Source organism: Nipponia nippon, unplaced genomic scaffold (assembly GCF_047370975.1).
Source record: "Nipponia nippon isolate SJK-2023a ecotype South Korea unplaced genomic scaffold, ASM4737097v1 scaffold_10, whole genome shotgun sequence".
NCBI lineage: Eukaryota > Metazoa > Chordata > Aves > Pelecaniformes > Threskiornithidae > Nipponia > Nipponia nippon.
Window position 1 is genome coordinate 16,404,336 of NW_028262291.1, and position 12,959 is coordinate 16,417,294.

Genomic DNA, 12,959 nt, shown 5'->3' on the forward strand with positions numbered 1-12,959 from the left:
TAAGAAGTTTGCTACGAGGTTTAATTGTAAAAGGATAATTAGAAAATATACTACAGTATATATGGAAATATACTACATATACAGAACACCACCTCTGTCTGTGGCCATTTAATGAAACTGATGAGACACCAAGCTAAAATAAATACCTTAAAAATTAGGACATGGAACGCAGGTTGGATACTAAATAGCTGGTTTCTCCATACCTGTCACACCACACTTAAGAAAATCAAGGAAATTCTTCACTTAACATCTCAAAGCATCAGTCGTGGCAATCAAAAATGTCTATGGGGATGGAGTGCTGGACTGAAACTTAGAAGGCTGTTTCATCTCCAGCTGTGATTAGCATAGAATTCCTTTCTTCATCTCTCTCACCCTGTCTATTAATGGGGATAATTATGCTGATCTCCTTTATAAAGAAAATCTAGAGTTAAAAATGTTCTTAAACATATAATTATAAATAATAGCAATCACATATGAAACTTCAGTTCTCAAGTCATCACATGAAAGCACGAATCTGACTGTTCCTGGAATTAGTACACAAAATTTAATTTTTCCACCAACATTAGCTTCCTAGTACTTTCATCATTATTACAACAGCTGCATTATACTAAGATGCACTAAAGAACCTGACTACCACTGACTGACATTTTGAAGATTTTCCAAGCTTTGGACAACAAAAGACCCAGGATTTTTTTTTTCGTTGAGAATTTCCATGTTAAACAAAGATACTTTTGACCAGCTTCAAGCTTAGATGCTACTCTGAATCTGCAGCTTGAACTGTTGCAATGGCTCCATTCTAAACCAGGCTGTAGCACTTTGGATGTAACAGCAAAGTACATTTGCATTGACCCCTCTCTCCTTACAGGGGCTGGTCAACAAGGGCACCTTTTCATCATCACCACTTATGCTACCGGTTTCTCCTCTTCTTTCCTCCACATCTATATATTACTTTCCTCCTTTCAGCTGCACACAATGCCCTTAATCACTCAGTATGTTTGATGTGCATGTTTTTCTTTCATCTTGGGCTACTGAAAAATGAAAAAAAGGTGAGAGGATTTGATGTAAAATTAAGCTACTTACCAACTACTGCCAGATTATGCTCTGAACCACATGCAATCTGAAAAAGAAGTATGAATGAATAAGAGAACCCACTTACCAGTAGGAAGACAACCACAATTATGACAGGAAATTAAAAATTAACCTGAAACAAACTACTACAGTTTGTAGGATGCAAAATCAAGGTTGAAGTGCTCTCACTTTTAAACGAAATTTCATTTGTAGTCTCACCTAGGGGCTTGGTGGCAGGGGGCTATGTTTGTTTGTTTTGTTAATAAACAGGCATTTTCTTTTAAAACGCAGTCACCACTGACATTTCAATCCTTAGGAGCAAGACTGACCACAATTCTGCAAAAACATCACACCTTTGACAACATCCACTGGATCCAACAAGACTATTCACAGGCATAGAGCCAAGGCAAATTAAGCCTTTGCGAGATCAGAGCCAGACAGAGACAGCTAGGAATCAAAAGGGTGATGAAGATCTCCATTTCTCTTATCTATACTGTTTTTCCAGATGATCCCTGTAGAACTGCACAGAGTATACAGGCTCAGTGTGATAAACCTAAAGTGATACAATCCCTATGGTAATTTGTCTAGAATGGAGAAAAAAATACCATAGAACTCAACTCTTGTATTAGCAGCAGGCTGGTTTAATTTTTAAAAGCTGCAGGAAAAAAAAAAGGAAGAAACCAATGCAAACATTTTCTTCCAAGCTCACTTGTGATGGAAATCAGTTATCAATTTCTTTGCAAAGCAAACTCATAGTTCAGTGTATTTTTCTTGCTTCTTTGCAGCTGCTGTGAACGTTAGATGTTCAAGTTGCTTTAGCATATATCACGTAGTATCATTCACTAAGCTTTCATAAGTTCTTCACAAATGATGGTAACACAAGCACGGACAGCAGCCCGCTGCCCTACTGCAAGGGCTTGTCTCTCCCATTGAATTCTTTTGCAATGTCACTGCTGGCATAATTGTCTGACATAATACAGACATTATCTTACACAAGGTTACCCTACTGAGTGTCCTCAAGTTTTAAATTAAAACATAAGCAATCCCCTCAAAATCCTGTGTCTGGTTCATTGTCTTACACCTAGCTGCCAATTACACGTACTACTGAGCTGGAGAAAATTAATAAGCACATTCTTCTACTTATTAAAAGTACATTTGCAACGATAAAAATATAAAGCAGAAGTATATTAAAAACAGAAGTCCATACCACCAAAATTTTATATGGCTTTGTGTGTGCATAACTTTATAGTTTTTACAGCCAGAGAAACTGCTGCAATCACCTCAATGTCTGCATAACAGAAAACCATAGGAGTTAACAAAACAGTCCACGTACTCAGCCCACTGTGCTTGAGCATTTACTGGAGAAGAGACACCCAAGACTGACACACAGACTAGTTTGAGCGATTGTGTTACAAATAAACACTGCAGTTACTACTACTCACGATGTACCCGCACCACAGCTGTGACATGAAAACATTTGGTCAATGCCATCCTAACACAACAATGGCAAGGAAGACAAAACAGACTCTTTGGGATAGAGGTGCTTAGCCAAGACATTAAAAGATTCAGGAAAACAGGGCAAGAAAAATAATTCAAGTCACAGCACACTCCAGGATGGACTCATCTTCAGAAAAATCAAGACAATGCAGCAGGAAAAGCAATGCCTTTGCAAGAGCACTAGCATCAAGTCTTCTATTCCAGAATATTGCAGGCAGGAAAAGCTTTAAGCCCTGACTGTTAAAAATGCATAAATCATCACCACACCCCATATCATTATCCTCACCACACGTCAGAGCCCTACATGGGAGCAGGGCTGCTTCCTAATGCCTATTCACTGGCTAATGCTCCCACCAATGCTTCTGGAGCTTAAAGGTTGATGCCATGGAAACAAGATCCACACATGGAAACACACACGAAGGCTTTCTGGCAAAAAGCAAATTCTGCATCTTCATCAAGTGCTGAAAATTGGAGATACTGAAGCTGCTGCTAATAAAATAAATAAATTTTATCTGAGGTTTGAATAATTCTATCTTGGCTACTTCCCTAGGAAATACACTAACACAGGCACTGATTCAAAAGCATCAGTACAAAAAAACTGCTCAGGTTGGTGGCTTATACTTACCGCCAGGACCCCTTTCAGAAACACTACATTTAAAAAAAACAAAAACAAAACCAAAAAACAACCCACCAACAAACCACACACCCAAACAAGGTGTTGTTTAGAACATAAAACATCCCCTCACAAAGAAGCATTTTCTTCCTATACCTAACAGCAGCAGCTACAGAGCCTGGAAACCAGCTAAAAGAACGCTGGTGAGCCCATAAAGCTTTGTACTCTACTCATACAGCTGTTCCTCTGCCCACTGTTCAGAGCCACCCGCGAGCCAGCTTCTCAGGTTGGAAGGGAGTCAGTCAAACCGCGCTGGGTACAACCAGACCAGGAATTGCTGTATTATACAGACTTGCCAGCTCTGGGGAGTTGCGCCCATGACAGCCACGCACGGCCAACACGTTGTGCAGATGCACTCACTGCAGCTCTGTACCCCGAGGGGGTAAAAGCTACTGCAAAGCACGAATGACAAGTGCTGCTGCACCTCTTTCGGTCAGGTAAAAGCCACCTCAGTGGAAGTGCCAGCTTTGCCAACAATGACTAAATTCAAGCAAAATCACAAGCTGCTGAAGGCAGTGCCCTAGGTTCACCTTCGACGGCCCAGAGCAAGGACAGCACATGCCATGTACCAGCAGCAGTACTGTGCTCCAAAGAATTTGCTAGATTGAGAGCACAAGGTTCACCACCTCTGCCTTATTGCAGGGTGTCACCACCTGACAACACAGACTGACTTTGTAGGAACCCCCAGATAAAACACACCCCTAGGGGACTCCAAAGTTAGCTTTCTGAAACAACAGCCTTATGCACCATCCACGCTGCTCGCTACAGGCTACACCATTCACCCACAGGATTCCTGCTGGCCTGCACAGCTATGACTCTGGAGCTCAGAGGGAACCACACCACAAAGGCGAAGCATGGTTGCCACCACGAGCAGTGCTGCCTTGCAGGTGTTTCGTAACATCTTTTCTACAATAAACTTTAAAATGTGACACCCCCTTTTGTTCACGACTCCCCTGAACAGGCAACAATCAGCCAAGAACGCATAAATTGCTTGTACAAATACGGACCAGCCAGAGAACGGCATTGCTGAACAGATGTTTTATGCTTACATTAGATGTAATAAGCTCTGCAGTCAGTGCAGGTCACTGGGAAAAGCCTGGTATTTACTGCAGCAACCATAATTTTCTGGCTACTTCTCTTCTGTCCCCACCCCCAACGTGCTGCAGAGAAATTAAATTCCAACAGATATCTGTGTGCTCCCAGTGGATAAGTACATTCAAGGGTACTTATAAACACACAATAATGCTTTCTAATTGGGCAATATTTTTACATTCTGTTTTAATTGAAAAAAAAAATCACTAATCTTAAAGACAAATCAGAGTGACTGCTAGTGAGTGAAGCATTCTGTGAGCCTAAAGAAACATGGCCCCCTACACAGAAACAATTCATATTAAAGTTTCTTCTCTGCTTGGAGGAAAATTTGAGAAGAGTTGTGCAAGGATATTGTGATCTCTATATAAACGATCTCAAAGCACTTTACAAACGCCTGTGAGGCAGGAAAAGAATGCTTAGGGACCATTTTACTCAGAACTCATTTACCTTATTATCCATGCCCTTTCAACCATACATAAATTGTTTGTTTCTTCCCTTAAATTGTGTGTTAGCAAGCTGTTTTCCACCTAGCAATAGTTGCAGTTCAGATGCATCCATCCGTCCATCCATCCAGATTAACACATGAGGCGAGAAGCAGCCAAGGGCCCAGCATTTTATTAATCATAAATAGTCAGGAGATAAGCTGCATGGGTGGTAAGGAAAGACCTTAGCACATCAACCACTAGCTCTGGGCAAAACACCAACACCTTTCTGCAGCCTGCAGATAGGCCTATGGCCCAGCCCTAACAAAAATTAATTGATTGAATGTAAAAGCAGGGGGTTACACAAAACAGAGAAAGTATTTCACTTGAGACTAAAATATTTTTATATATTTAAAATACTATATAAAGTATAAAAATAATAACATTTAATATATATTATATATACATTCGTATATATGTGTATACATATAAAAGAAAATGTGGGCATACATAATATACGTATGCGTATTAGGAAGAGAAGGTTATCTACTCAAGAAGATGTTATCAAGGAAGGAAGGTTCAGAGGAGAGGTTAGGGTAAATACAGAGCACCACACTCTTATATCTAGGATGGAGATCTTTCTGAAGAAGAGCTCTCCCTCCTTTGCTCCTCCACAGTCCTGTGAGGTAAGAAAGTATTGTTCTCTCCTTTGTAGACAGCAAACAAACACATACAGGATAAAACCCATGCAGATATTTAGACATACAATCTCCCATTGATTTCAAAAGGTAATTAAAAGACAAAATACCTTTTGTCAACCATCCCCTAAGGGACTTCTGAGCACTATAACAAAACAAGTCTGACAAAGCATATAAAAATCCAAGTTTCAGGCTAGTACCTTGGCCTACAAGGCTATTCTTTCTTTTTTTTTTCTGTACTCCCAGGGCTCCAACTGAGGATCTGTTGTGCAACCCATCAGGAAAAAGATAGAGTCAGAACTGCAGGCAAAGTCAGCCCAGTGCTGCAGCAGAGGGGAAGGGACGGTATGGGGGGTTGCAAGGAAGAGGCACAGGGAGCTGGACTCACAAGGGGGATTACAGAATGAAAATTCACAAGCATCTGAACATCAGGGTGCTTAGCTAGAACAACAAAAAGACCTCAACGCCATTTATTTTTGGTTCACTGCCCTATGAGTGCAGGTTAATTCCCTACGGTGCAATTATTTCTCCAAACATTCAAGGTTACAGACACTTCCATCGCTTCTCAGAAATGAGAGCACGACATACAAAATAGGTTTCTAAGGATGAATGAAGAATATGATGTTTAAATAGTTGCATCCAGATTCTAGTCACTACCATTTCTAACTTCTTAATTGCACAAAAGCATACCCAGGACTTTGTATCTGCCTTTAGCCATGGTATCTCATGTCTTTTGACAAATTTCACTGTAAGGAAATTGCCAAGGCCAGAAGACAGCAAATTTTATTCCTTCTGGGACCAAAAGTCCTAAGAGAAGGAGATGAGGTGACTAGGACACTGCAGATCAAAACTTATGCAAGACAGGGGAATCTTGTCTCCCAGAGCTGTTCTTCCACGCCCTTGATTAATGTATCATAACAATGATTTGTACTGTTTGACACACTCTGCCCAACTACATTTGCATGCAGAATTCTACTGAAGTGAAAAAATAAAATAAAATAAAATGAATCTAATTAGTAAAGCTGTCCTGCTTCCAATGATACTTCACTAGGAACTCTGTGTTCCTCTTCTGGATCATTTGACTCCTGATTGATAAGAAAGCAGCTTGCTAACCTAGTCACATTCCTTGGCAAGCTCAAGACTAAACACAGTTTAATCCGACACATGTTAGCAGCAAACCAGTACAACCTCACCAAGAACAGCACATTAAATCTGTTCCTAGCTGTTGCCTGTATCAGTTGAAAAGTGAGAGTCCCAGTGTCCTATAGCTCACAAGATGCTTTCCATTTTTCATCAATCTAATAATATAATCTTCTACTTAAGGTTGATTTTTTTGTTGTGTGACTGGCATTTTAGTTTGTATGTAGTTTTACTTTCCGCTACAGCAAGAAAATTCAGAACAGAATTTAAACTGAAGCCTGTGTACTAAGGTCTGAAAGAAAACATTCCTCCTCAAGGCACCTGACCAAAAGCTAATGTGCCACGTAAGTGGACCTTTGCAAGCATGGAGGAAGACAGGAAGCATTAAGCAACTGGCAGGATGCAGTAAGCTTTCAAAAGAAAGATTTTATAGCTCTCTATAGCTTCCAGAGTTATGATCTATGCCCTTCCTGTGTGAAACTAATCCCAAGCCTGCCACACCTGTAGCACAAGACACAAAATGCTTTCTCCCCATGCAGCATTTCCCTTGCTTCTCCGCCCACCGTTTCAGAGTCTCATCTCCAATCATTCCATATCCTGCCCTGCCAATTCTCTTAGAGTCACCAAAAAGCCAGCTGACCAACCCCAAGATCTTGCCTTTACACCCTCTGTGCCATAAGTGACGTATATATAAGTCCCTGCATACATTCCCTCCCTATGACATGAACCATATGTGAAAAACTGCTATGCTATCCACCAACTCACTGAGCACCACACTTCCAGGAACAGCTTCTTGTGGGTAACAGGGTGCAGTTGCACTTCTCCGATTCAGTTGGTGCAGCTTGGGTCTCAAGTGCTTGCAGGAGATGGAAACAGTTGCAATTCCAAAGCAAAAAAACCAACCAACCAACACAACAACAACAACAACAAAACCAACACACAAACAAACAAACAAAAACCCATGCACAAAAAAAAACCAAAACAACACACATACCAGAAAAACAATCAATCTTCTAATGTCAGGTAGGAAGCACCACAACCACATAAAGCTATCATTAAAGATATTAGGCACAGGGGATGAAAGAAAAGCTAATTGTTGAAGCAATCAGCATTTCCACAGAAGGTTTACATCACAGCAACCCATGTGCACCCACAAAGCCTACTTGCAAGGCAAGTGTGGTCATATTGAAAGCTTAGATATGCACTGTTTGCCTCAAATTGAGGATGGATGGATTGAGATGTCAAGACAAAGTAAGATCCACGTCCGCCAACAAAAAACCTCATCATCAGATGACTCTAGGACAATACAAAAGTTGCTGAGATCCCAGTACGAACACCCATTGGGATTAGGTTTGAGTAGAATGACAAGAATGTAGCCAAGATAAGTGTGATAAAAATCTTTACAAGTCAGCAAGGTCAGCTGGCTCTTCTCCATTGCCTGAAGATCTTCCAATTAGTTCTTATATCCTTCTTCAGGCAGTTCCCTTCCTTCCTTGGGGTTCAGAAAGCATTGGCATCTTTCATTCCAGGAAAATCAAGCTCTGTCACTTTCATATCCCTCAGCCTCACTAGTCTGTCAAAATTTTCCATTTTTGCAATGAAGACCAGAACCACAAACCAATTTTTGTTTATCCTTTCATCATTTTTTAAAATGAACCAAGTCATGGTCACTCAATCCCAGTTTGTCTCCCGTAACAAGATCCCCATTCAGTCTTCATTATTTTGTGAAAATTAAGACTGAAGTATCCCGTTTCATTGATAAAGAAATCATCAATCACATCAGCCCTGGCTTAATTTATATATACTCCCAAACCTGTGTCCGTGCAGTGCAAATCCCACAAGGCCAAAATCCTCACTAACATTACAGACATCTCTATCCACATCCAAATATGAAGTGGAGGAACAGCGTCTTCAGCAGATGCACAGTTTTACCCAAGGGAACTTCTTCACCATTTTTCTCAAAATGATTTTGAGTTAGATTGTTTCATCCACAATTCCCAGCTCCTTACAGTCTCAATACCTCTGTCTCCTGAGTTAAATGAGAGGCACTAAGATGAAAACCTTACAATCTGTTTGGGTGTGCTTTAGGGACTACAACTAGTTTGCTCTTTATTTGAGGCCACAAACACCACTCTTACAGGAGAAATGTAAGAAACCAAGACCACAGAAACAAAAAGTTTCAAAACCTCTTTGTATACTGATCTAACCGTACCATCAACACACACATCCTTACCATCAGATTATTCTGATGTTTTCAGGCCAAGAATTGTAGCTTGTAGCATGGCAAAAAAACTTGGGTGTCTGTCTTTTCTCCCTATGCTATTTTACATGCAAACAGCAAAAAGCAAAAAGTTCATTATGGCACATAAATGTCATCATTACCTATCTGAATGTGCTAATTTCTAGTACTGTGAACTTAATGAAATGAATGGTTCTATTAAAAAATGACTGCAGGCAAACATTTTATCGAAGTACATATCATTATCCAACATTTTATAACCTTAGAATAGAAGTCATGACAGCAAGTAGTATTTGGCAATGAAACAACAAATTCTACTTAAACAACTATTTCTAAGGTCCTGCTGTGGATGTATAACTGCAGTTTTAAGTTTTTCAAAAGAATCTGGCCTTCACATCTCTTTCCTTGTGGCAAAACAGTCCATCATTTTTAATCCATTTGGAATATATTCTGGAATATTCAGTGAAGCTGGAGAGAATCACAGAGCAATCAAATGTACATGTCGTGGGAACTCGGCTCTCCCCTAACTGTGGTGTTATTGCAAGCAATCTCACTACAATTCTTCTACATAAAAAAAATAACACAGAGAACTCGGCACACACAGTCTGCACGATTACAAAATAGCACAAAGCCTTCCGTTTTTGTAAAACTGAAAGGAAAAATAGCACTTCTTATAAAGTTCATACCCTCAAACAATTGACTGTCTGGGTATTCTATTTGGATATTGTGAACAGGCAGACACTGCCCCTAAAAGACCCTCTTAAAGGAGATAAGTGCTTATAGCGTGGCCGTGGCAGGGGCCATACTGCCTCAAGACAGAAGCCATCACTTGATTAGCCCTGTCCAACCATACTGCCCAGAGGGAACTGGCCCCACCGATGTGAGGTCTGGCTTTGTTGACTCTCTATAACGCTGCTTCTTCTAGCATGCAGTTTTTTGGAACCTCCTTACAGTATTTTCTTCTTTTACATGCTTTTCACCTACACTATCCTTCATTAAAAATTGCATCCAACACACCTGGCAGTACTATCAAAAGAATATTACCAATGATGTCATTAAGGAATACTACTCTTATTTTAAAGCGTAGAGGCTTTTTTGCTTCTTCCAGCAATAAATCAAATTCATGATAGAGTTTTGCATGTCTCAGTTCTTCAACACCCAGCATCAGGATGTGGGAAGACTAATTTTCAGAGAAATTACTAAATGTTCAAGGAAGCTCTCATGCACAATTGGACTGACCTTTCATTTCACTGCTAGCCCTGTTGACCTCAGTGAGCACTGCTGCTTGCATGAACTGGCAGTACACAAATACACTGTCACTGAAGACAATTAAAAAAAAAAAAAAAAACACAAAATCTTAATCTCCAAAACATTTTATGTCCTTTGAAAAAAATGAGCACGTTACTGGAAGTGCAGAACCACTACTGTGTCATAACATTTGAAGTGCCCCTCATTGGACCCAATGTCTTCGCAAAATATTAAGATAACTATCAGCTGTTCAAGAATGCAAATCTTTGCCTCATTTCCAGCACAACCCTCACTGTCTCTCCCTCTCCCACATATATGCACGTAAAAACAAAAATGCTATCAACTTAATTTGTAGTCAAAAAAACACTAGCACGTTAAGAACTCCTCTTAAAATACGACAAAATAAACATCAGAAAAAAACCCACCATGTTTTTCAGACACCAACTACCTCAACTTGAGGACAGAATTTTCTTGGTTCATTTACTTTCCAGCAGAGCTGCAGGCATGCAGCTTCCACAAGGGTTAGCCTTGTATAAAAACATCAAGCCATGAATTTTGCTGACTGTCCGCTCCTTTACCTCTCCAAATAAATGGTGCTTATGCCTTTAGGGTGTCATGTAACTCTGCTCTTCAATGTTGGATTCTCTGTTTCTGCAGCACTTAGTAACAGTACAGCTCCCTGCAGCAAGCTTGCTGGAAATAAATAAAATGGAAACTTGCTAAGACTCCAATGCAAAGATGAATAGAAAAGCTCTTCTGGATAAACAAGGATACCATTTGTAAGGACTCAAATAGAGACTGGGCCTTAATGCTAGTCACAAAGGGAGAATCGGGGAAAAAAAAAAAACATGTCTGAAGTGATTCTACACAGCTGATAAAAAAGCATTTTTATTAAAAAGCTGAATTATCATAAAGCCTTCAAAGTTCTAACTTGAACTTTTCTGAATAAGACTATAGCCAGAGCGTATTCTGTGAGAAAACCATCCATTTGCTCAAGAAAACAACTGTAGGACAAGAGTAGACAGAAGAAAAAGTCATAGACCCTTGCTCTTGCTCCACTGGAGTGAGGTCACAACACATCTGCTCTTTCCAGGGCTGGAAAATGCACTACAGCTGGCTGACACCAGGCAAGCTGGGCAGCCCACCAACAGACCTCCAGCTATTTACATTCAGAAGAACCATTCATTCATCTCAGCTGGGTTGTTCTTTAAAACCACACATTCATTCCAGTTTATTTTGACCTAGCAGCTGCCTAATTACAAGACATTTCTATTATGCACCATCTTTCTCACACAGTATCCACTCCTTTCTCTCTCTTTTCAGTCTTCGCTACCTTTGAGGCATTATTCTTTCACACCAGTACTAGCACATCAGTTTCAAACAACCTTTTCTTCTCTTATTTTCTCAAGGAACACGCCAGCCTGCTCAAAAGCTACCAGTTTTGCCAGGGGACCAAATGCTGCAGGGGCAGAGTAAGCCGAGAGATGTGTCCCACCTCACAAGCCAAAGGATGCACTGACTGGTCATCTACTTCACACTATGGAACAATATTTCTTATGACCCATTTCTAAACATGACGGCATTTTTGCAGTTTGAAAGAATGAAGCAGATAATATAACCACTACAATACCATTTAAGTCTAACTGTGAAAAGAGTGGTTTCACAAGACCAACTAAATGCATACTAATTTATCCACAGAATTTGCCTGTACATGTTGTGACCAGTGCCTACAGGAAAACAAAAGGAAACAACCTTTTCTCCCCAAAATCTCATGCAATAACACTCTCTGCTCAGTAATCCATTATCCATGGATATCATCCAACACCAGTCATCCGCAGTTGATGCCAGAGAAGCATTAAGCACTCACTAGCAATTTTTTGATGCCTCCATAGGCCGAAAAACAGGTCTGTCTTTCTCAGGAGCAAATAATTCCTTGATTAAGAAGCCAGCAGTTGAGGTGTAGCTGTAGAACTACAAGTGTAAAAGCTTTAACCAGTTACAGTACAAACGGACTCTAGCCTTGGGACCATAACAAATTGAGAATGCACTTGCTCCAGTAAGCCCACTCCCACAAGCCAGGAGATTTCCACTGCAACATAAGGAACCAACAGGGATAAAACCCCACAAAGAGTCCAAGAAACATGAAGCCCAATTTCTGAAGAACTGTGGTTATGACAGCCAAATTCAAATATAGCATTTTGGCAAAAAGGACTGGTAAATATTTTTCTTCTGTATGGGACCCTAACAAAACTCACAAAGCAACAAGTTCTTACAAATTTAAGCTTAGTTTGAGTCCACATAATATTCATATTTTTACATTTTCTTAAAGTTAAATGAATAATCCTGTTATAGCAGTATTGGAAATAGTGCCAGATTGGCATGAACCACAGTAAATATCTTCATGTGTGAGCTATGGCTCATCAGAATCTTATTCTGGTCTCCCTATTACAGTTATAGGTGGACTGCGTTTGACTGCAAGAGATTTATGCCCAATAATTATTTCTCTGTTTTATTTCCAAATACTGCCACAGATAGAGCTATACCTTCTGGAATAAAAAAGAAAAACAGCTTTAATAGAACAAATTTTGAAAAGCTTTCATTGCTCACATCCACTTGCACACTGACTGCAAATACACGTAATTTACGATGTGGCAATCCTTGTTTGTTTTTTTGAGGAGGGGTCCTATTTTCAACCTAGTGGAACCCCTTGCTCCATCTGTGTTAAAAACATCATACACATTATTGAAAACTGCCTACAAAGGAAACAGCATGGATAGTGAAGGTCCTGCAATGTGAATCCATTTAGAGTTCTTGAAATTAAGGGGTTGTGAATAAATCAAAACTCCAGAAGCAGCTAATAAAACTTGATAAATGGGCAAGAC

The 12,959-nt window shown here is 40.0% G+C and overlaps 1 protein-coding gene across 3 annotated transcripts in view; it reads right to left on the reverse strand.

Annotated features, from left to right (window-relative positions):
- SERGEF (secretion regulating guanine nucleotide exchange factor) overlaps nt 1-12,959 on the reverse strand; it is a 158,312-nt gene that overhangs the window by 66,457 nt on the left and 78,896 nt on the right. For 2 of the 3 annotated variants that reach the window (XM_009463062.2, XM_087745675.1), the window contains exon 10: nt 1,081-1,117. The exons of the other annotated variant lie outside the window; for it this stretch is intronic. In XM_009463062.2, the coding sequence (XP_009461337.2) occupies nt 1,081-1,117 (37 nt within the window). The remainder of the gene's footprint in view (nt 1-1,080; nt 1,118-12,959) is intronic. 3 annotated transcript variants of the gene reach the window in all.